Genomic DNA, 24686 nt, shown 5'->3' with positions numbered 1-24686 from the left:
TTCTGATGACTTAGAAGTACACGTGGCTGTAGAGAGCTCTTTCACCTTTAAGGTCAGGCAAGCCTCACTCCCCGCCAGTGAGCTTAAGCAAAGGTTTACATGCTGCTGCACCCCTTTGAAACACTGTGTTCTGTTTAACTTAAAGCACAATCAAAATCTAAAGCACACTTTAAGAAAAGTGTATGAATCAGTCATTAATACAAAAGACCGCATCTCAGAATTCGTGTGTGTGTTTTATTTGAGTTTAATAAATGCAATAAATGTACTTGGGTTAAACAATGAAATCATTTTATCAAGTTCCTAATGACAGACAGCAACTCCCCTGCTCCGCCCTTGGCCCACTCCCCAGAGAAACCGCTTTCTACTCCTTTAGCTACTTCTCCTATTTGTCTGCATATTGCTAAGTAATCTCGTTAAGTTTTCGTTTTTCAAGTTTAGAAACGATCTACTGATTTCCTAGGACAGAAGATGAGAGTTAGGCTCTTACACAACCCCCTTCCACCTTCTGACCAAATACACTTCCCCCTTTTCTACGCCTCGCTCTAGAGCTAAAACAAAACTTTCAGTTAGAAAAGAGGCGGAGCTTTTCTTTTATATTCTAAACACTGTTCACAGCTAGGCCAGCGAAGCATCATTCCATTTCCTTTCTTGCAGGACTTTGTCTTTCCTGGAGTGAATAAGTACCCCTTTTTCATTTGCTTCTTTCTCCACATTTCTGTCATCAAGACCCCTCTTACTACAATCAGACACATTAGATCCAAGCCGGCCAAACGGGGATGCTGCTGTGGTGTCACATGGGGAGCCCATCCAGACAGGTGCCTGGCAAGAAATGTCCCCACCAGAAACACACACACACGCATCTTGCCGGCGTCTGCAGAGAGTACAAAAGGACTCACAGCGCCTCCCAGATCGCAAATGTGTAAGCCAGTTACATCGGCAGTCAGTAAAACAAAAACCTTTATTTTTAAGCTTATGTGGATGCTTTTTAGATATAGTTATTTTAGAGTATCTGGCATTTAAAAAAATAGCAATTGTTAAAAAAAAAAAAGCAATCGTTTGTGCTCAGATAATGTAAAAGACATTACTGAGTGTACATTTAATGCTAAAAACTGCCTGAAGGTCTGGGGCCTCACATTCAACTCACCTGAAATCCAACAAACAGCAAAGCACTGGTCATGGTACTCATACAGGAAAAAAAAAAAAAAATGCGATCTGAATTCTTCTGCGATCTAACTATGGAAATCTTTTCACTGTGAAAAATGCTGTTATGAATGTGAACTTTAATGTATTAATATTTGAACCACAGCACCAAATTTCTCACAAAAAATGAGCCTTTCCCATATATAATTGTTTAAATTAGGGAGTAACTTTCGTCCAACACGGGCACATTAAAACCCCACGAAAATCCTGCTTTAACTAACCTTTCTAGACTTTCTTTCTTCTTTGATTTCTTGCTCCGCCTCACCATCCGGCTCTTACAGCTGTTTCTCCTGGCTGGTCCCGTCTTGATGGACGTGTTTTCAAATGGGGTGGTGGTGATTGAGACCTTATTTCCACTCTATAAAAAAAAAAAATGGGGTGGTATTAAAGGGAAAATCTGGGAGCACAAAGGATCAGAAGTGGAAAGTACGTTCAAAAACAAAGATACGTAAGGACGTACATACAAGAGCCTTCCATGTCTAAATAGCCTTTTAAGCAGTGGCACCCTGACAAAACACAAAGGCAAAATGTCCGGTTTCTTTGAGAGGGCAGGCTCTGGACTCCACAGATGTGAGTTCAATCCAAGTTCTATGCATGCCCTGAGCAGGTTCCTTCTCCTCTCTGTGCCTCAAACACGTGCACTATCCAGCAGCAGAATCACACCTATCTCACAGGGGCTCGTGTGTGCATTACCCGGGATGGAGTCTGTAAAGCCTGCAGCACCAAGTATGACACAGGCAAAGGACTCTATAAACAACAGTGATCTTCATCCATATGTAGTAAGTATAAATGAGCCCAGGGGCTGTCTGTTGTTGGTTGATTTATTTTTCTTTTTTCTCCTTTTTGTGTTTTTCCTTTGACCTAGAAATCACAGACCAGCAAAACTGAATGAGACTTTTATTTTTAATTATTTTAAAAGATTCCTTTGCTGGCACCATAGAACCTGTCAGCTTGCAGAGCTGGGAAGTTTACGCCAGCGAGTACAAAACAGCCTTTCTTTAACCAGGTCATGTATGGGGAGGTAACTCCTGGTAGAATTCTGGGACTTTCACTCACTGCTGGGACAGGGCTTGCCGGGCAGGCCCTGGGGGTCGACAGAAGAGTGGAGTCAGAAGCTAGGCTGAGGGGCGCCCTGGGCAGATGGTAGAACTGATCCCCTTTGCTCCAGCATTAATGACTTCTTCTTGAATTTCTTAATAACCAGGGGAAAAACATGTCCTTTCAAAGTCACAGATGGCCCTGATTACCTCAAAAAGATAAGAAGTATAAGGAGCAGGGTCTTTTAAAAGGTCTATGCCCCCAAAACGCCTAGCAATTCAGCTGTAAGTGGTACTAAGAGATGGGGAGTTAAGTATGGTGGGGGCAGGGACCAAACCAATGGGGATTGATTGTTTTAATGTTAACATCTACCCCCACCACCAGCTCCCGCTGCTCCAGTTTGGGAAGTAATACATGACATTATAAGAAGAAATTGTAAAATAAAAATAAAAATCATTGAGAAACTTACTGCCAGCTAACACTGGTAATACTTCAGTATATTTCCTAATCTTTTTTTAGGCATGTATGAATTACGCATGCACACAGACATACGTTGTCAACAACTTTAATCTTAATTAATCTAATATTTAGTTTTATGTTGTTTTTCCATTTCTCATTATAGAACTTGAAAAACCTTCCCCACATCACTGAATAGTCATTAAGAACATAATTTTGGGGGAATCAGGGTGGCTCAGTTGGTTAAGCATCCAACTTTGGCTCAGGTCATGTTCTCATAGTTTGTGGGTTCAAGGCCCATGCAGGGCTCTGTGCTGACAGATCGGAGCATGGAGCCTGCTTCAGGTTTTGTGTTTCCCTCTCTCCCCACCCCCACCCCCACCATTAGTGCTCTCTCTCTCTCTCTCTCTCAAAAACATTAAAAATTTTTAAAAAACTTAATTTTTATTTGCTGTATAATATTCCATGAGATGGGTGAACCAAAATTCAACTATTTTCCTACTGCTATTATTTCCTACGTTTCAGTTCTTTTAAGACTTGCCATAAATATCATCCTCCATAAATCATTGTCCTAGTCTCTGTCATTTCCCTTAGATTACATATGTGAATCAAAGGGTCTATCCAAACTTTTTAATTTTTTATTTTAGAGAGAGAAAGTGCATGAAAGGGAAAGAGGGGCGGTGTGGGCGGGGAGAGGGAGAGAAAGACAGAAAGGAAGAGAGACAGTGAGAGACAGAGAGAGACAGAGAATTCCAAGCAGGCTCCACACCCAGTGCAGAACCTAATGTAGGGTTCAATCCCATGACCCTGGGATCATGACCTGAGCTGCTGTCAAGAGTTGGACGCTCAACGGACTGAGCCATCCAGGTGCCCTAAACCTCTTAAAGACTCTTAGTATATACTAATACACTATTTTCCAGAAAGTTTATGTCAATACATACTTTTGCTGGCAGCACATAAAGACTTTTCTTACCACAGGTTTGTCAGAACTGAGTATTAATGTTAAACACATTGTCAATTTTATACGAATAAACTGCAACGAGTTTTAATCTTCATTCTTTGACATTGTCTCATTTATTTTGGTCATTCCTATTTTTTTTAGGAAATGACCTGTTCATGTCTTACATCCACTTTCGTGTCAGTAACTTTACTATTTTATGAATGATTTTAGAGGTTTTTTTGGTGTGTGTATTTAAGAACATGTAATCTCACACCTAATGTCGTAATTGTAAAAAAAAATAAGATTTGAACTGGAACAAAAGAAAAAAAATATTCTGCAAGAACAAACTGTACATTCTATATGCAAATGCCAAAAGTTCGAAAATAAACCCTTATCTGACAAAGATTGATTCTATTTCTTGTTTAAACAGAACATTCAGCTTAAAAGCATGAAAGGCCTATGAACGGAGGTTGTGTGGAAGGAGATCTTCTCTGCACAAATTGAGGGAGGCCATACTACAATTTCAGTTTCTCCTATATGCCTAAAGTGAATGAAAAAGTAACAAATATGGCTGGAGTTCATCTTTCACTGCAATTCTTTCAATCCTTTTCCACATTCATACGCAGAGTAGACACAGACAGCCATCATATGTCCACTGGGGCTGTCCCACTGTGCACGTCACTGAGCCTGAATCCAATTCCACCCTTTCTAGCATAATTCCCCACTGGTTTTTCTATCTTTATCTGTAAGAGGCTAACAAGGCCATTCAGCCTTTTTAAAGCACATTTTGAGCATTAAAGCATTATTTCCATATATTCTGTCACTTTATTTTCACCACCAAATTATGAGGGCTGTTTTGTTTTGTTTTTGTCTTTTTTTTTTTTCTAATACAACCTTGTGAGGTGCGAATGGATTGTTACCCTTCATTATAGATGAGGGAAACAGATTCAGGGATGCTGAGTTTCCTTCTTTCTCAGGGTCACAGAGCCCGTCTTAAGAGCCCACACCTGGCTCTCTGCCCCTCACCCCCACTGCCCACTCCTCACAGGCATGGCATGACCTGATCGTCCTCCACCTTTCCTGCCCCTGGCAGAGTAGATGGCTTAGACTTAACGGGTGGTGGCGAAGGAACCAGGCTCTGGACAATATAGGGAATGATCGATGCATCAGACTGTCAAGAAGAAATGGAAGACATATAAAAATAGCATAAACGTTGTATGAAATAAAAATAAATGATGAACAAATCTCATCAGAAAAGTTACAGCCAGGGTTTTTAAATCAGAGCACATCACTGCGTTCTGTACAAATGTTCCCTTCCCCTATTAAAAACCAAACCCAGTTTTCTTTTTCTTGTTTCTATATATGGCAGAGGACAGTTTGCTTGACCTATACACTCAGAAAACTTCCCTAAGGAGGAACTACAGACACTCAAGATGCAGAGTGCAAATATTTCACTGGGAGCATTAACGATCATGCAAATGGTAAATGACGGGAAAAATAACTTAATCCACAATAGGGTGAGAATCGTAAAGCCTGCCACCTGGTGGATCCATCAGCTACATGGAGGGCTGCCTGAACTCAGTGCAATGTGTCTTACGGGGTCAATTTATCCTCAGTACATTCTTTTGAAGGAGCGAACTCTTTTAAGAGAAATTCTGTGGCACTTGTTTAAAAAAAACAACAAAAAATGGTGCCGGCGGATTGTTAAATGTTCAATTTGTTCACTTTTACTGTAAACTTGGTATAAACTGTGCACGGTGCGAGGGAAATTATTTTAAGCTGGCTGAACTGAATACAATGGCAGGCTAACCATCTCTTCCCCTCAGTCTGGCTCCAGGTTAACTTCTCAGTTGGCCTTGGATAGACTATTTTTACATTCCTTTCTCTGCGACATGCACATGGGGAATGTCACGCTTTCTGCAGGCCTAGGTCTTTGCTGTGACTCACATCCTCCACAATCCAGCCCCAGCCAGCCTGCACACTCTATCCCATATACAAACCCAGGCTCCAGTCGCTCGATTTGTGTACCTCAAGCACTCTGAGCTTTCTTGGCCTTGCATTTGCACACACCCTCTTTGTTCTGCTGAGCCCACCCTGCACTCCCTTCCCATACACTAACTCTCCACCCATCCTTCACAGCCCTGAACAGATAACCCCTGTTTCATCCCCCCTGGAAAGCCATCTCTCCTTCAGAATGTGGGCTAGATTTACAGTCGGCTTCTTATGTTTAACACTTTGTAGACTTGGTTTCGCCACTGGTTTTCCATGTACTCTGGTGGACTCATGCCAAGCATGGGCTCCAAAGCCACACTGTGGGGGGCAAATCCTCTTTTTCTGCTCCTTCCTAGTGGGTAGCCTTGGGCTGCTTTGTTAAATTTCTGCTGCTTTCATTTCTTCATCCGTAAAATGGGAACAATGTTGTTTACAGGACCTGCTCCACAGCAAGTGAGGATTATAGGGGTTCAGCTACATAAAGCACTATTACCTAATATTCTTATGTGTTGTCTCTTGTGCGACTGACCCTTCAGTATCTAACACAATGCTCTGCACGTTTTTAGGACGTGGCGAATATGTAAGGATGGTCATAATGACACTATTTGATGGCCTCCATTTTCACATCTAAAGGCTCCCCAGAGTTCATAGAAAGGAAACTCTTGAAGCAGGGACTAATGAAGTTTTAGGGCTGCTTTTATGTGCTGGGTATTTAAACTAATACTATCCCCAAAAAACAATCTGGTTTACTTGAGAGTTTCCCAGATTAGAGAGGTTAAGCCGGGCATGTTATCATGTGCGTCAATACGGACTCCATCCATCGCTGCAGTGAGTACACAGAGATTTCACTGCTCTTACAAAGTTCTTTTAGAAAGCTACCCAAAAGCAGAAAGGAGGGGATTACTTCCTTGCGGCAGGACCAGTGTGAGGCAAAGCTGAAGGAGCACGCGGGAAGGGATTCACAGAGCCAATGGGGAAGTGAACTGGAGAAAACACATTGATTCTGTAATTCCATAGATCTATGATGAGAAGTGACTTTGGACAAGCTTCCCTGTGGATATGAGTTAGTGCTCCCATAGCAGGTCTGCTTGGAAGGTGTGAGAGTAAACGAGACCACATGTGAAGACATCAAATGTGGAAAATGCTTACTCCGTTTGCAATCTGAAAGATATTGTACTGCATACAAACTTCTAAACAGATATATAGCAGCCTCAAGCGATGGCTCTTCCACCTTTTTCCTAAGGTGCCATGACATTTCATGAAGTAGTTTGCAAGTATAGAACACGAAATCAAGAGGGGTGCTTGGGTGGCTCAGTCGGTTGAGCGTCTGACTTCAGCTCAGGTCATGATCTCACAGTTCGTAGTTTGAGCCCAACGTTGGGCTCTGTGCTGACAGCTCAGAGCCTGGAGCCTGCTTCGGATTCTGTGTCTTCCTCACTTTCTCTCTGCCCCTGCCCTGCTTGTGTGCTCATGCTTGCTCGCCCTCTCTCAAAAATAAATAAACATTAAAAAAAAAAAAAAAAAGAACATCAAGTAAACAGTACCCAAGAATACCAAAATATAGCCACTACCCTGATGTTCCATGAGTGATGTCACGAGGATGCCCAGTGTTGATCCTACTCCCTTTACATGCTGTCCAAGAACCGCTGTTTAAATTTGGAAGAAAGCTGTATGATTACACAGTTCACTGGAAAGATAATTAAATCCCTCGTATCCTTTTTGTTTCATTACATTGGTCGCTCCTCTCGAGTGCTTCCTTTATGAAGCAGAGGCAGGACCCTCTGCTTGGCTCTGCGACAGAGCAGGCCATGGCTCCGGAGGGTGCCAAGGCTCTCCAATACGTCTTGTTTACACAGTTTCAGAGACACACTGACTACATCCAGGAATCAAGGTGCTCCCTAACCAGAGGAGGACAAAACTGTATGAATGGGATTGGATTTGGCTAAGACACTTTGCCAGACACCTTCAGGAGAAATATACATTCAAATTTCACAGAAGCAGGCTTTAAAATCCACGATCATATCTAACACTCCATAAAATAAATTATGGAAATAACCAAATGTCTCAGCAAGATAAACAAATGCCTATTTTCTAAAGATATATACACTTCAGGTTATTATTTCTTCTTCTAATTTTGTGAGCAGACCCAGGAAGTGATAGGAAGATAGGTTGTGGATGAGTGATGTTGCATGTAACATAATACTGTTACAAAGAAGGTAGAGAGCCAAGCTGATGTTACCAATGAAAATCCCCTGACCTTCTTTTAAATGCTAATGCGAAGACTGGAAAAAGCTCTAGCAGGATGAATAACAACTAAGAAAACCTCACTGTAATACACAGACTTATTATCCAAAAGAAAGGGTGAGCTCCTAGAACAGATCAAGGAGCATTTTAGAGACATACAACACTTCTGTCTGCCTACTTCGGAGGAGCCTAACCTACTTCGGAGGAGCCTAAGGCATGTGTATTGGATATGAAGACAGAGGGAGGGAAAAATCCAAAACAACCTTTCTGGACTCTTACTTACAAAAGGTCAAGGGGCACCTGGGTGGTTCAGCCAGTTAAGCATCCGACTCTTGGTTTCGATTCAGGTCATCATCTCACGGTCTGTAGTTTCAAGCCCTGTGTGAGGCTCCATGCTGTCAGCACAGGACACTCTCTCCCTCTCTCTCTAGCCCTCCCCAGATCTCATGCTCTCTCAGAATAAGTGAATAAACTTAAAACAACAACAACAACAACAACAACAACAACAACAACAAAGGGGTCTATCTGTGAGCCAGCAATGGGGCACCCCTGGACCATAGGAGCAGGTACTGTGAGAGAATCTGCTGGTCAGACGCATGAGTCTTTATATCCCGTCCAGAATTTTGTCTTGCAAAGCCCGAAGTCCTATCAGGCGACTTTCACAGACAAGGGATCCCAATGCCCTGCCTCCCATTTCTTGGATTCTTACTATGAGAGAGTTGTTGCATACCAAGTGGACAAAGAATATTACCAGGGAGAGATGGTGATCTAAACTGAAAACCTCAGGTTGTACCCACGGTGTCAACTCTTTCTGTTCAATAGCCATACTTGAAAATATAGACTAACCCCAGCCCTTTCAAGCTGACTGACAAACTGAATGGCCTGCATATTAAGACATGAGTCAAGACCAACAAAAGTAGAAGTGGGGTATTTGACCCCCTCCATGGTAACTTTTGGAAAGAAAGCAAAAGAGGACCCCAGCATTCACCTCAATTCCACGAACATTTATTGCGTACCCACCTGTATATCCCAGGTATTGGGTAAATGCTGGAACTACATGGGAAGATGTCCCCTGCATCATCAACCGGTAGGTATGAATGACAGCAAAGTCAGGCGCCACCCCCTACAGACTTTGGTTTTGAGCCCAAGACCAAAATTTAATTAATAATGTGAATTAATCAGTGGCAATAACTTTCCTACAACCTGCTACTTCGCAATGGACCTCTGAATATGCCTGCTATTACTACTCTCAGAACCTAAGCCAACCCTAATCTTTTGAAGAATACGCTCATATTAGCTTGGGGAATGACAGAAAAGGAGAAAAGTCATTTAACTGCACTTATTTTTGGAAGGCTTAGCACACCCACTTCTTTGTAGTGCCTTCTAAATTTCTAATTTTCTTTCCTGTTTCAATTCAATGAAATTTCTCTGTGATGTCTCTCCCCACTCATAGAATATTCTCTCCAAAAGTATAACATTCCTCCCTCTGCGACAGTCCTAAGTTAAACTTCATCTGCTTCCATACATCTCCTGTATCTCCCATATTTCTCAAAGGCAAGGACTATACCTTCATTCCTGTGTTACTAATATGTGCTATGGCACTGGGCTCAGTGCGAGTGCTCTGAAAAGAGTCTGAATGTACATTATCTAAATGGCAGGTACATATTTATGTTCTGTCTCTCAACAGACTGTAGTTTATCTGAAACCATGGCTCACACCTCTCTGTATATAACTCCCTTACAGCCCCTTTCAGTGCCCAAAAAGCAAGAGATCATCCATAAATCTGCTGATTTGTAAAATAATCTTACAACTAGAGATTCTATTTCTGATCACTGACTTCTTTTTCTGAACAAATTTAAAATCAAGTACAAATTCGTCTTTGTTTTTACAAGAGCCATATTTGGAGCTATAACTTTATATTCTACCATCAGCAGGTGACACAGCAAATAAGAGAACTGAAGGATCAGTGTAGATTTTCTCTCTCCACTCACATTCACGCTTCTTGTGATCTTAACTCCATGGGCTTTATTCAGCTTACATTCAAAACAGAAAATGTTCTATGTTCAAACTCATTTGTGTGAGGGCCTAATGATTACTAGAACCCCTTCCTCCATTGCTACTTACTTCTGTCATCTACAGTGTATGTGTATATATTTCCATTTCTATTTTTCAAAGGAAATCCAACTCTCAGACTGAACCTTCAAATCTGACCTCATTTTCATACCACTTCATCTTCCATTGTACTGGAATAAAACTTGCTGAATGGCCCTGAAGAAAACCATCTTTAGGACAGGTGACTTCCCAACAGCTTTTACTATGTAAGGCTCATAAAGTGAAAAAGAACTCTTGTTATTCGTAATTTAGAATAAGAAGTTAAATTCAGAAGTGATTGTGCAGATAGAAGGCCATGTTTTTTCATGATATATAGAACCAGCAAATTCATATTATCTGTTTCTTCACCTTTTATCAGACTTTAAACCACTGAATACTTCCTCAGTAATAAGACTGTTTATGCATGCATCATAGAGAATTCTAGAACTTAAGGAGAGAACTCTTGGTACCAGTTCTTTCTGATGACCTTTACTTGTGTGGCATGGGCATAAAAAAGATAATACCTTTAGCAAAAGCTCTATAACTTCCGTGTGGACAAGTCCATGCACTGGTTCTCCATTGATGTGTGTGATCAGATCCCCAGCCTTCAGTCCTGCTTGGCATGCTGGACTTCCTTCTTCAACATTCTGAAGTCCAAGAAAAGAGTATAGATTGATCAGCCAACAAATGGCAACCTTAACATCTACTGTTTCTTCTGGGACAATATTCTGGGTGAATTAGCAAATGATCCTAAGCTTCTAAGAGGAAATCAATAAGGCATGGTTATTACTCCTTTTCTGACAGCATCCTAAAATAGGACACTTACTTACAAAATTTCAGGTGAGTGGGAAAGGTAGTTAGTTTTGTTGGTTTTTTAATAAAAGAAGCCCAGGAAAAAATTAAAAAGAAAGGTGACAATAGGACCATCTTTGACAATTTCTACCATGCTGGTATGCAAAGTGGACAATCAAATATGAAAACTGGACAGAATTATGAGAAGTTATTAGTTTTCGCTCAATTCAATGCCACCATATAAAGGGAAAGGGCATGAAACAGGTCCCAAAAGCCAGCTTAGCAGAAAAACTGTTTGCTTATAAATATGCCTCAGCCAACTTATTCATTGTCCAGTTTGGCTGGGAATGAAAAGTAACAAGGATGAGAGGCTGTTGATCTCACCCAAACAATATGGTGCACTGTATAGATGTCGCTGTCTCCCACATACACCCGGATGGCTCGGATGGTAAAACCGTAGTTTTTCCCTGAACTGTGGATCACAATGGGCTGATGTGGACTGGCAGAAGCTCCTGAAGAATCTCGGCTGGGAGAAGAATCTCGTGAAGAAGAAGGGTCCGAGGACAGGGAATGGGGGGACATTGGACTTCCCAGTGGAGAAACGGCAAACATATCTGCAACACAGAAGCCAGTCGTTAGAGCCGATGCTGATCACACAAACATCCATGCAGCCAGCCCGCACTGCATGAGCCCTGCAATGATGGGGAGCTCAGCCACACAATAAATCCATTCATTTCTCATCAAGAAATAATATAAAAATATTTATATTGCTAACTAGGATGGCTTTCCAAACAGGGGATATTAAGAAGACTTCAAAAGTGTCTGTACTGCAACTAATTTTTCAGTGAATTCTGTGAGGTTAGAATTTCTTCATTCTCTATGCTAATTAAAACACACACAAAACTTAGTCCCTACCTGGCTGGAATAGCTTTAGTTGGTATATTTTGTTGTCCTTAAACAAATCAGAGATGCACAAATTTCAAGTATGCCTTTACACAGAGAAGACTGTGGAGACTATAGTAAAAGATTCTCAGGCTCCAAATCAACAAATTTAACATGGTCCTTTTCAAATATACGTGGTCAGGAAAACAATCCATCAAGTTACCAGTTCCTTTTTACAGTACTACTGAACTAGTACTCAAGTGATTTCGATCAAGACAACAGTGAAATGTCAATTTCTTTATGAAACAATCACTCCTAATTATTATGAATACAACTGATCGCTTCCTACAGTACCTACAATTCTAACAATGATTCTCAAAGATAATACAGGTGAAATAGAGAAATTTTAAGAAAACTTAATACCACAATACCAATTCTATTGTTTTTGTTTTAAAAGCAAACACGCTTTTATTGTTGATATCACTGTTCCATCCATGTGAGTCTAAACAGATCTTAATTAACTGGTCACGTGAAATTGTGTGTGTGTTTGACAAAAAGAATGATCCACTAAAGATGCTGAAGTTTAAATGTGAGCTCAGTCAGAGGCAGGCTACTATGTGCCCAGCGTTACTGAAGACTCACCAGGTTCAGTGAGCGCCAGGGGAGCCACAGCAAACTGCCAGTGCCCACACTATCATTTCTTCCGAGTCTTATTTATGTCTGTCAAAGTGGAACAAAGCTAGGTGGATCACTAGCGATGTTCCTTCACTTTGGGACTGCGTGTGGCACTCTTGGTACTCTTTCACTGGCTACCTTTTGTCTAAAGATCACAAGGCCAAGTGAAGAGACACACGCTGGTGGGCAGGGAACTTGTAATCATGCGAGCGGGAACTGGACAGAGTGGAAACACATACACACATCCAAAGTGCTGGAAAGCCAAGTCCCCATCCTTTGTGGCATGACAGTTTCCCTTATCTCCCTGTATTAAACAATTGCTCTACCTTACCAAGACGTGGGATTTCTCACCAGCTTTCAAAAGTGGACTTACCTTTCCAACTGCCGCTGATTTGGAGTTATGAATAGTCATTCAAACTAAGGAGATAGATGGTTACTTTATGGTGCTGAATGGGATGCCTCCCAGAAAACAGAGTGGGCTAGAGTGAGCAATACCCCCAAATGAGCATTTGTTTGTATCAAATTTCTTTCTGCACAAACAGGAAATTTTGAAACTGTAAACAATTCCATTTATACAAGGTCTGTATTCTTCCAAATGCAAGCCATCTGCAATATAATTCAATTGCCACTTCCACTCTCGGGCTGTCATTTGAGTGTTAAGTCACAAACACCAGGGTGTATGTTTTCTCACTTTTGGGGGAATTGCGTAGACTTAGTGATTTCTAGAGGCAAAGCCCTGGTGTATAAAAATACTGCAATTCCACAAAACCATAATTAAGCCCAGTCTTCCAATACAGGGGAGAAAATGACTACCAGTAGGAGGAAGCATAGCTCAACAGACAGGGTTGGGAAAATTTGTAAATTTCAGGGCTGTCTGTGACTCTCTGCATCCCCAGAAATGAAAAACTTATGTTCTCCATATCTCTCTCCTCATTAATTAGAAGAGGAAAAACTGTACTTAGCTTTCCAACACATATGCTATAAACAACTCAGTAAAGTACATAAATGATGCATAGTCTAGGGAAGAAAAATGATTCAGAGGAGATAAATTTACCAGTTAATTTGAGGAGGGGGGAGCAGAAAAGGAAAGAAAACAAATAAAAGAAATCAGGCTGTGTGGGAAGGAAGCCTGCCTCATCTCCTGATGCAGAAAGAAGCAAGAAGAAATCAGTGACACATGCTGTCTGGGAGCTCCGGAGCTCCCGCAGGGAGAAACTCCGGAGAGATGCGCTGGGCACCGCCCGTTACTGCTTCTAGCAATCTTGCATCTCGATCAGCATTCCAAACTGGGGAGAGGGGGACACATGCACAAAACCACACAATTTCATGCGAGTAGATGTCTCTCTACCTCCTGGGATCATGAGGGACAGAGCACTGGCAGAAAGGGACTTTGTGACTTTCCCCGAGATTTTCTTTTTTTCTGTGCTTTCTAATCGCTGCCGAGCCATGTGAGAAGCGGGTTCACTGGGTGGCTTTGAGGAATTATCTGTACTGTCCACACACTCGCTTCGTCCATTTATCTGATCCAAGTGCTCTGAAAAACTGCCAACTGTACAAACAAGAAGGGATAAACACGTTCAGGGCAATCGGAAAGGAGAGATGGAAAGAGGGAAAGAGAGAGAAAGAAGGAAGAACAACCCGGGAAACGTACTCCCATGTGGCTCAACAATCCATATGGCGCCAGGCAAGCATTAAACACACATGACTGCTTTCAGAAAGGTGATGGGGAAGAGAAGGGGATGAAAGACATGTCCATCCAGGTTTCATTCTCCTTGTACCTAAGTCTGCTAATTCTCAATGACTCCGCTTAACTACAAGAGTCACAACTTTACAGAATTTCGATTTTAGAACGCTTGTAGCGACAACTCCTCCCCACTGCTTCCAACCACGGAAGGCTCTGAAGCAAACACCACCTTATGAACACCATGACCACCCACTGTATACTAAAATTATCCTGTGATATTAATGGTCATCGTTAGCAATGCTGTGAATAATGTGGACATGTGGATAATGCTGTTTGGGACAGGTGGACATCATCTCATTTCTTCACATAGACTTGGGACTGTGTCATCTCCTAGTGTCTTCCTGGACTGCACTAGACTGCACGAGGTTCACGTATGTAACTCACAGGAGAGTGCCTCAAGCATCACCTGTGACTTCTCATGCCCTAAGTCTCCTTGCAAATCTCCCAGGACAACAAAGGACAGTACTCACTGCATTCCACAATGGCTTGCTGCATCTTCCTGGTTTTTTCTCTAGACAGTGTATCATCTCCTGATCTGCCCTGAGGTTACTGGACCAGCGGTAAGATCCTTTCCTGTCTCAGCCAGCCACGCCTTCTTTATTTTTAAATTTATTAGCCCTTAACAGAAAGGCTCTGTTTGTTTGCTTGTTTGTTTTAAAAAAATTAGGACTCCCCTCAGCAGAGGATCACAAGAGAATCACGTGGGAGGATGCAAAAATGGAAAATCAGTGATGTCTGCCTGGGTGACCACACAGACCAAGAATAAATAACGCTTCTGAGCGGAAATAACATGTGGAGTCCCCCAGAGGAAAGGGGAACAGCCACCCACTTCGGGTTTTTCCTACTCTTTCACAGGCTATCAGTTCTCTTTCTTTCTTTTTGTAATCACTGACAGTTTATCTTTGTCCATCCGGAAAAAGTGATACTCATCTCATTTTGACTTCTAAATGCTGTTACAAGCCCCGTGTGCTTTAGAAACCATCAACACTATCATCACCTTAAGATATACAATCCATGCAGAGAATTTAATACCATTATAAATGATCCTTTGAAAGACCAACCAGCACATTTTAAAGCCTAGGAAATAGTTAGGCTGGATAGGACTTAATTCACAATCCTGTTCTGCTGCTGAATCCACTACTCAACTTCACAGATCAAGTTTGGCCTAGGAGGTGACAGAGACCCTACAGGCGGGGTCCTCGCTAAAGGAAGCTTAGGACTTGAGAGAGCGCTATGGGTACAGGAAAAGAGCTGGACCTCCACGCGACACCCATGAGACCCAGGAAGACAATCCTAAATGAAGTATCAGCAGCCTTCCTACTCCTATATTCCAAACTCAACCTCACTTAACTCCATCTACTCAATTCCCTCTAAATCAAGAAATCAACAGCTCAAGGACTTGATAAAAACTGCTTTGCGACTCAGACACCTCATCTCCAAAACCATAAGCTTACTTTGGGCTAAGTTACACACTCTTCTCCTTGCTAATCTGGTAGGATGGGCTCCCTGACAAATGAAAAGCCGAATCTCTTCACAACGAATAATTGGTTGACTCGAGCACTACACCTAAGACTTCGAGACTTTTTACTTTTCACCGATTCAAATGCAACACGATCGTGAAAAAAGAGAAAGAGGTATGAAACTGTACTTCCCTAAATGCCCGAGTGCGAATAGGTACTGTTCTTTTTTAGCATCCCTGCCCCCTTGCCTCTGCCACCTCCTTTCAGAGCAATGGATAGAAATGTGCGTTTCTGTTCTGCCAATAGTGGATAATGTCACCTTAATGTTCTGTAAATGTCAAGGGTTCTTTCTTTTTGATGGCGGAGCAATATAAAAATCAACAAATTTAATTTTACTACAGTCACGGTTTTCAGATTTCCTAATTACCCTTGGCCGTAAGCAAATCAGTTCATCTCTCTATTCTGTGCAGCCCCCAAGGTCTTTGATTATTTTTAGTGTGTATATGGGGGAGACAGAAAGGTGGTTTGAATCAATTAATCAAAATGCATGGCAGGACCTAAGCAGTTTTTTTTTTTTTTTTTTTTAATTATGAAAGTAATCAATCAACTGCTTAGATACCATTTCCCTCCGACACTGCTGATGGGGACCAGGGCAAAGAGACTAAGTGATCACCAATGACTCACCATATTAAAAAAAATTTTTTAAATAGAGGCGAGTATATTTTATTTAGAGCATAATAAACTAGGAAACAGACACCTTAGTAACGAGAAAAATAAAATACTGAGATACTTCCATTTGATTTATCAAGATGAACTAAACATAATTAAGAATTTTGGACCACTAGGTTGTTTCTACACTACTTCCACATTGCTATTCTCTTGGTTTTAGAAAAAAGGAAGGATAAGGGCAATTATCCTACATGGCAACGGAACTTAGAAGAAGAGAGAGAAAGAAAAAAAAAAAACAAACCCATTATTTCCATAGAGGCAAACTTTTTAGTGAGGCTGAAATAAACCTAGCCTGTAAAATGTGTTTCCTTGAAATGATTTTTAAAAAGTTACACTATGAATATTCAGTTAGTTAAAAAAATGTTCATAAAAATTCCTGGAATAGTTCAGCATTATCAATATAGCATATCGAAGAGAGCTTAATGATGACATTTATCGCAGCAACCCTAAGCCATATCCATGTTTCATTTTTTTTTTAAAAAGCATACATGAACATTTCTCTGTAGAAGGATATGCTATGCATAAAACTGTTATAAACCAAGTAATATTCTAAGTGCACTTGGCTTGGTCTGAGGGAAATTCAAGTTTGATCACCTAATGAGGACACCTCCATGATTAAAGGCCAGAAAATATCCATGATACATTAAGCCTTTTTAAAAACCTGTGAAGATACTGTCACTCCTGTCAGGAAAGTTACTTTTACACAAAAGTGACATTATAAAGTGCTCTCAAAGAAGAGGCCTAACTAATCCAGGGGCACCTGGGTGGCTCAGTTGATTGAGCGTCGGACTTTACCTCAGGTCATGATCTCATGTCTTGTGGATTCGAGCCCTGCGTTGGGCTCTGTGCTGACAGCTGGGAGCCTGGAGCCTGCTTCAGATTCTGTGTCTCCCTCTCTCTCTCTCTGACCCTCCCCGGGCTCGTGCTTTTCCTCTCTCTCTCAAAAGAGAAAAAAAAATTAAAGGAAAAAAAAAAAAAAAAAAAAGAGAGAGGCCTAATCCGTTTAACTGCCTCCCAAACAGTGAAAGAGGTCTCAGGAGTTTCTGTACTCCAGTTACCCAGAGACTGGAAAGGTAACATGTCTATAGTGGAGGCGCCTCATATGCACGTAAAATACCAATCTGAATTGTGCTGGTATTTCTCACTCACTCCTCCCCTCAGTCCTGGATGCACAGACAGCATCTGGGAATCTCACAAAATAAGCATCGTGCTGCACTCACTAAGAGTCCAGCGTGAAGAGGTAAGTTGTTTGGCACAACATGGCCCCATAACAAAAACCACCACCTTTGAAGAAACCACCATCCATTTTGACACAAGAAGGAGAGCTGGCCTTACGCTGTACCTTGTGGGTGATTTAAGACATTTTTGAGGGTAATTCGAGCGTGTCACTATTTGGTACAGTTCCTTACTCCTAACTTTCAGTTAGACACTACACTGGGAGACCTGCTTTTGCACCAACAACAGAGAAAGTGGTCCTTAGTGTGGTTCTGGTTGCTGACAAAGAATCCTACTGAAACCCAGTCATGAAAGCTAAGGCTGGCTCTTGGGTCAAACTGAAACAAGAAGGGTTTACTGTATGGGGACACAATAAGGAGGGGTCTGAGACACTGGACCTCAGTTTGTAAGAGCTGATCCCCCGAGCCTTCGACGTGGGGCCATGGATGGAGTCTAGCAGCACGAAATAGCCATTGCCACCACCTGGTTAGGCCAGCCCGGGACTCAGAACACCAGCCACCACTTGTCAACGTGGTGGGTGACGTGTGAACAGCAGGCACCGCACAGGGGCGCTTACCTGACAGGGTGGAGCTGCTGATTGTACTGGCGGGAGTGGTGACCTCGGGCTCCTCATGCAGGTCTCTGGGGCAGGGAGCACCTTCATCTTTTTCTGCCTCTGTTGAAATAGCCAGTTTGGGAAGTGGGCCAGAACTGAGTTTATGTCTGTTGCTTTCAGTATCTGAAGAGTTGGATGTGGATAACTGTTGCCTTAATTAAAAACAAAACAAAGTCATGTATACATACATACTAGGAAACGGTGTTCAAGGAGAATTTTGGAGGAAATGAGGTAAAAACGGAACTTGGATACACCCAACCAAGACATGTCTAGCACAGTGGTTCTTACAGTGTGGTCCCTGGGCCAGCAGCAAGAGCATCTCCTGGAACTTATTACAAAGCCTCCATCCCAGATCTAGTGGATCACACACGCTGGAATGGGCCCAGCAACCTGTGTTTTTACAGGGCTTCTGGGACATTCTGATGCACACTCAAGCTTAAGAATCAGTGCTCTAGCAGCAACTGCACATGACCCTTAACAGACGTTTCACATACATTTCCGAATATTCCGAACTCCAGCTGAATGTTTCTGTGGATGGCAATGTTGTGCTTTTGGTTTTGTCTCCAGGCTCTTCCTTCTCTTCTCCTGGATTCTGAGTTATTCGGTCTATGCTGCTGAAAACCTGCGAGGTGAAGCAATAGGGTTTATTAATATCTTCTTGAAAGAGTCTGTCAGAAAAAAAAAAAAAAAAAAAAAAAACCCAAACCCTGGGAGTAAAGACCAAGAGTATAACTAAAGTTTCAGTTGGGACCGTGTATTTAGAAGGTACTTTCCGATACTGTTTACTTGAGTCCTGAGATGTATGGTCAATGTATGTATTTTTTTTTTCTTCTTGGAGCAAAAGCTATGAATTCATCACCCTCTTGCCCTGTCTTGTTATGGACTTTGTATCTGCAAACAAAATCCATAGACGCGTTGGGGTTTCTATGCCGGGGGATCAATGCACACCTCAGATTACTTTTTAACCATGATGTCTATCAGAAAAAGAAAATCACAGAGAGAAAGCTTTAATGGCCACCAGTCAGGGGTGGGAAGGAGAAAAATGAATTGGAATTGAGTGCAAACAGAAGAATAAATTACCTGGTTCAAGAAGTGTGTGGGGGGATGCAGTACGTATGTGGTTATAAGTCAGAGGTCTCTGGCTTATAAATCACATATACAGACATGCAGCTTGGCACTGGCATTTCTGAAAGGGATCAGAGCTCAGGCAAGCCTGAGACCTCTGTGGTCCCACAGGAAAGGTGGAAGGGAAAATACAGAGCTGGGAGCCCAGTGCAGGAAGCAATCCTTACCGTGCCATGCAGCCACTCACTGCTCTCATGGGTGGGGTGCCCTTAGATGGCCCATTGGTCTACTAGGGTGAGGACCAGGCTGGCTAACAGGAAGGAAATGGAGTCCAGGGCCTGGCTTGGATGGGCCAGAGAACAGGCACTGGGGAAAGCCTGCACTCAGTGTGATCAAAGCTTCAGTGCTGGCTCTGGGTAGGCCGGCCACCACCTCCTCCAGGGAAACCTCACCTCTCCATGGCCTTCCTATAAACAGGGCGGTCAGTGCCAGCCCACATGCAGATGTGCTGTATCTAGGGAGCCACATAGAAAAAGGTATGAACACTTTATCAACCCTATGTGTTACAGAAAAGCTGAACATCATCATGCAAAATGCCATGGCAACAGAAAATGCATAGCTACTGAAAATATCACAAGGGAGGCAGGCAGGGGGCCCTTTAGGTTTGTTTCCATTTTCCTAGGGCTCTTCCAGTCTCAGGACTATCAGGTTTCTTCGTTTTATTTGCCTGTGTGTGTGTGTGTGTGTGTGTGTGTGTGTGTGTGTGTGTTTTAATCTTACCACTATCAGTAAGAAGCATCCATTTCAGACATCGATTTTATTACCTTCTCCCACTTCCAAAATTCGAGCTTGGCTTCCTACAGGCTTTTTCATATAACTTATGTTCTCTGTCATTGGTTACCAGACTTTCTTATTCTGCATCAACTAATCCCCAAGGGTCCTACCTGATGTCAGGGACTCAGACTGCTCCTTTGTGTTGTATTCCATGTGATACTAGGAGGGGGCTATGCACACAATGACCTCAAGCTCAATGTTCTTCATTAAAAGATGAGAGAGGAGAGCCTAGGTGGTTCAGTTGGTTAAGCGTCCAACTCTTGATTTTGGCTCAGATCATGGACTCAGTTTGTGAGATCGAGCCCTGCTGTCAGGCTGTGCACTGTTGGAGGCTGTTTGGGAATCTCTCCCTCTCTCTCTGCCCCTCCCCCGCACATGCTCTTTCTCTCTCTGTCAAACCAAATAAACAAACAAACAAACAAAAAGGGTCAGAGAAAGGGGAGGATGCCTCCACAGTCTGGCAATGAACTAAACCTAGTCACACAGGGTGAGGTCAACATATATGGCTCTCGTGTTCTCCATAGATAATACTGTGAGTGCAAGTCTGCGTCTCCAAGAAAAAAGATATCCATTTGTGGAGAGTGAGACAGGCAGGTAGGGACTCTGGATTATCAAGATGGTGGGGTCACTGTTCCTAGGCTAAAAGGAATTTTAAGCACAGGAGACCCCAAGCACTAAAACACTACAGAGGTGATTTTTACAATCTTGTTCGCCTATTTAGAAATGCCAACTATCTGGCCTGAGGGAGATTCTCCAGAAAGACTCTGTAGGTTTCTGCCATATTTCACTTACTTTTGAAAACCTGTGTGAACAGGAGGAAAACTGCCTTATTTCCACAGTAAAGTCTTCATCATTTGTGTCATCTTCTTCCTCAGTCTCCATGTGATGATATTTCTCTGACCGAGCTGCAGAGAAATGTTTGGTAACAGTTCCAATCACTCAGAATTTCAGCTTTTAATTTAGATATGTTCCTAAGAGTTTCTATATCAAAGCATTATGTTTAAGAACTCATAGGCTCGGGGCGCCTGGGTGGTTCAGTTGCTTAAGCATCCGACTTCAGCTCGGGTCATCATCTCACGGTCCGTGAGTTCAAACCCTGCGTCGGGCTCTGTGCTGACAGCTCAGAGCCTGGAGCCTGTTTCAGATTCTGTGTCTCCCTCTCTCTCTGACCCTCCCCCGTTCATGCTCTGTCTCTGTCTCAAAAATAAATAAATGTTAAAAAAAAAAAAAAAAAAGAACTCGTAGGCTCAAGACTAGAAACTTCTATCACGAGCAGAGATAATTTTCTACAAAGTAAAGGTCAAACAACGTTTTATGTCAGATAATTCACGTACTATCAAAATAACTTGTGTCATCCTCAGATTCCAGTTGGGGAATAAATTCTGCCTTCTGTCTCAGCAAACTGTTCCAGTCTAAAGAACGGAAGAATCGATGCTGTTTGACTTCATAGGCGCCACCTTGGGGTGCAGAGGAGAGGGAAAGAACAGAGAGGAAAATATTAAACTACCCTCACAGCAAAGCTTTTGACAACACCTCCCCCTGCCAACACTTCAAATCAATAGAGAAACAAATTAAAGAATCATGCAAATCTTACTTTTTCATTCTACAACAACCCCTCCCAACCCAAATTTTCCCATAATTCATCGGAAGACGATTTGATTTTGCTAACAGCAGTTGCCATGGCACAGTTTTCCTTTGTTAATTTTTCTATGACTTCCTCCATTTTTCAAAGGTTAATGATGCGGACATTTAAAATCACATTATGCTGAACCTGGGGATGTGCACACACGTTGGCCCAAAGGAGACTTGCTCATTACAAAAAAAAAAAAAAAAAAAAAAAAAAAAAAGAAAGAAATTCTAACAAGGCACAAAATGTGTTCACAGCAACATTTCCGCCGGAGATAAGGTTAATAAAGATGAATTTTTCCTGAATAGTATATAATGGTTTCCATTCAGTTTTATTGGATTGCTCATTAACATAGGTAGGACTTCGATTCTGTGGATCACAGATTCTTAGGTAAGAAACTGGCAAGCCTGTTTCATAGATTTATAAAGCATGTGATGAAAATCAGGTACCATTCCTAAGTTTTAGGCTTTTTTTTTTTTTTTTTTTTTTTTGCCAATCAGCATAGTTATTTAGTTCATGATTTTATTTTTTTTAAAGTTTATTCATTTGTTTTGCAAGAGAGTGATTGCGTGCACAAGTGGGGGAGGGGCAGAGAGAGAATCCCAAGCAGGCTCTGTACTTTCAGTGTGGAACTTGACATGGGGCTCAGACTCATGAACCATGAGATCATAACCTGAGCCAAAGTCAAGAGTCAGACGCTTAACTGAATGAGCCACCCAGGCACCCCTAATTTAGTTCATGATTTTATTGAGGGTTTGAAAGGGCAGGCCCCATCAAAATATATCATGCCCCAGGTAAAGGGAAACAGGTACACAGGTTAGACAATCAAAGTGTGAGAATCAGGCCTCTGCCCTTACACACACACACACACACACACACACACACACACACACACACACTGTCGAGGAGGGAGGTAAGGAAGAATCAGTCCCCAAAAAATACCACGAAGGAGTATTTCTCACAAGACTAACACAGGCTCTCATCACCTCCCTGCCAGGAGATGCCCTGTAGGTGTGACGTAAATGCCTTTCTTGTGAAGTTGTCACCATGCTTCCCACTCTGTCCTCAGTGTGGTACCAAAAAACAAAACAAAACAAAACAAAACACCAGGATGAGAAATGCAAACTGAAGGAGAAAAGGGCCTGAGTGTTGGGGTGGGGGACCTGTCTGTGTGGCCCAGAGACGTGGCTCTGCCGGTCAGGTTACTGCAGCACAGGGTGCAGACTGGAGCCCCAAACCCAGCCAGGGCAAGAGCAAAGTGGGAAAGTCACCCCCAAAAAGGAAGAACAGATTCTTCTTTACTAAGCATTTGATTGGAATCTTTATCCAGGATGCTACATAGGCATTCTCTGTGTTTCTGGCACACAGTGGAGTCTGATGTTGACCACAACAGCAATAGGAGTGGCAGCGGGCAGAGGAGGGCTGACTTGGACAACTACTGCCCGAGACACTAGAAGCATCCAGTTCTCTTCAATTAAATCACAGAAAGCAACCCCACAAAGCAGGCATTGCATCAATTCCATGCTTGGATGGGGAAAGGGAAAGAAAGAGCACTGATCGTATCTGGAGTTCCTGTTACATATTACGTTAATGTACTTGGTGTCTTCATGAACATACTGAATTTCAGTCCTCGCCATAATCTTGTGAGGTACATAGCATGCCCACCTTCCTAGATTAGGAAATTGTGACCCAAGTGAAGAAGAAACCACTCAAGACCTCCCAGCTGGTACACGGGTGGAAGTCCGTCGCATCTGAGCAGCTGTAAAGTCTGACAAACCAGGCTGCCGTTCAGTACTTCACGAGTTCAAAAGTCTAGTTGGAGGACAAGTTTCCCAACTGCAAGTTATCCCTTGCCCTAATGTTCTCCCTTGAGGTTCTCTCTCCTTTCATGGAAGTTTCTTAAACATCCATTATGTTCTTCACACTCTTTTTCTCAGCCTCTCTAGTCTCTCGGGCAAATGTGAATTCGCACATTTTCACGGTGCATTATTTTGCCCGCTAAATATGCATTAAATCCAAAATGCTGTCATTGGAAGCAGCATGGCAGGCCTGCGGGATTCTCAGCCTCGTTCTCTGGACCCTACGGGATCTGTCACATGGGACCTGTCTGTTTGGCACGTACTTCTCGACAATACCAAGAGCTGGGTCAGGGCCTTTTAAATGTCTTTTTTGAGCTTCTGCTAGGAGATTCGCTTCTCAAATTGTCAAACCCCGAAAAGAACCCAAGTAGCAGTAGCAGGGAGAAAAATGAGCAGAGAGGTAACGCACAGCGTATCACATATAAACATGGATGCATGGTCCATCACCATAATCGTGTTTTGTCAAATCCAGCCCAGTCAAGTTCCCAAGTATTCTCAGAGGAGGGCAGCAGGCAGAAGACTCCGTGAGGACACTCTCCAAGCCGACCCAAGAACACAGAAGATAAGTGGGCTCTTTGGAAGGGATGTGCCGATTCTAACGTCATCTTTAGACGTATCTCAGGCCAACGCTTCCCCGGGACAGCTGACAAGCACACGTAAACAGATATTTGCGGTGTTGCAGGCTGTCTGAAAATGCTGCCGCTTCTCCTATTTGGCTCGAGCGGAAATCACGCCTCAGAACTCTGCCCTGCACGGGGCCTTGACACCCGTTCTTTGACACCTACTCACATCCCTGGAGCCAGAAAGCAAATGTGACTGCAGGTCACAGAGGGCAGGGAGCAATGAGTTTGCTAGTTACTCCAGACAAAGGAAAATGAAATAGGGGGGAGGGAAGAAATATAAAGTACTCTGTTCAAAGAGTTCAATCAGCTCAAAGACAGGGGCACCACCGCCATTTCTGTATCTCGTATGTCCAAAGGGGGAAAGTGTGAGATTATACGGGCAGAACATGAAAATGGCAATACCGGGGCCAGCAGTGTCACACTTGGTTTTAAGAGCCACAGTGGATGATCTTTTATCCTCATGAAAAGGCGGGTACTTCTCTAAGCTCCATTATACAGACGGGGAAATGAGGCACAGAAAGGGAAACATCCTGCCCACAGTCACACAGCAGAGACTTAAATGCACGCAATCTGACCGTGGAGTTTGTGCCCTTAACTTCCGTTT

General features: G+C 42.6%; 1 protein-coding gene across 2 annotated transcripts in view; it reads right to left on the bottom strand.

Moving 5' to 3' along the window:
- The window catches only part of MAST4 (microtubule associated serine/threonine kinase family member 4), a 348037-nt gene that overhangs the window by 5284 nt on the left and 318067 nt on the right, over window positions 1-24686 (bottom strand). For both annotated transcript variants that reach the window (XM_047087443.1, XM_047087435.1), the window contains 7 exons: window positions 21308-21430; window positions 20766-20878; window positions 18569-18696; window positions 18036-18226; window positions 11138-11367; window positions 10486-10608; window positions 1422-1558 (listed from right to left, as the gene is read on the bottom strand). In XM_047087443.1, the coding sequence (XP_046943399.1) occupies window positions 1422-1558; window positions 10486-10608; window positions 11138-11367; window positions 18036-18226; window positions 18569-18696; window positions 20766-20878; window positions 21308-21430 (1045 nt within the window). The remainder of the gene's footprint in view (window positions 1-1421; window positions 1559-10485; window positions 10609-11137; window positions 11368-18035; window positions 18227-18568; window positions 18697-20765; window positions 20879-21307; window positions 21431-24686) is intronic.

Source organism: Lynx rufus, unplaced genomic scaffold (genome assembly GCF_022079265.1).
Source record: "Lynx rufus isolate CCGP_SWC_20201006 ecotype Redwood Valley unplaced genomic scaffold, mLynRuf1.p SCAF_1, whole genome shotgun sequence".
In the NCBI taxonomy this organism is placed as follows: Eukaryota; Metazoa; Chordata; class Mammalia; order Carnivora; family Felidae; genus Lynx; species Lynx rufus.
The sequence above is the reverse complement of the archived record's forward strand: the minus strand, read 5'-3'. Positions and strand labels throughout refer to the sequence as shown.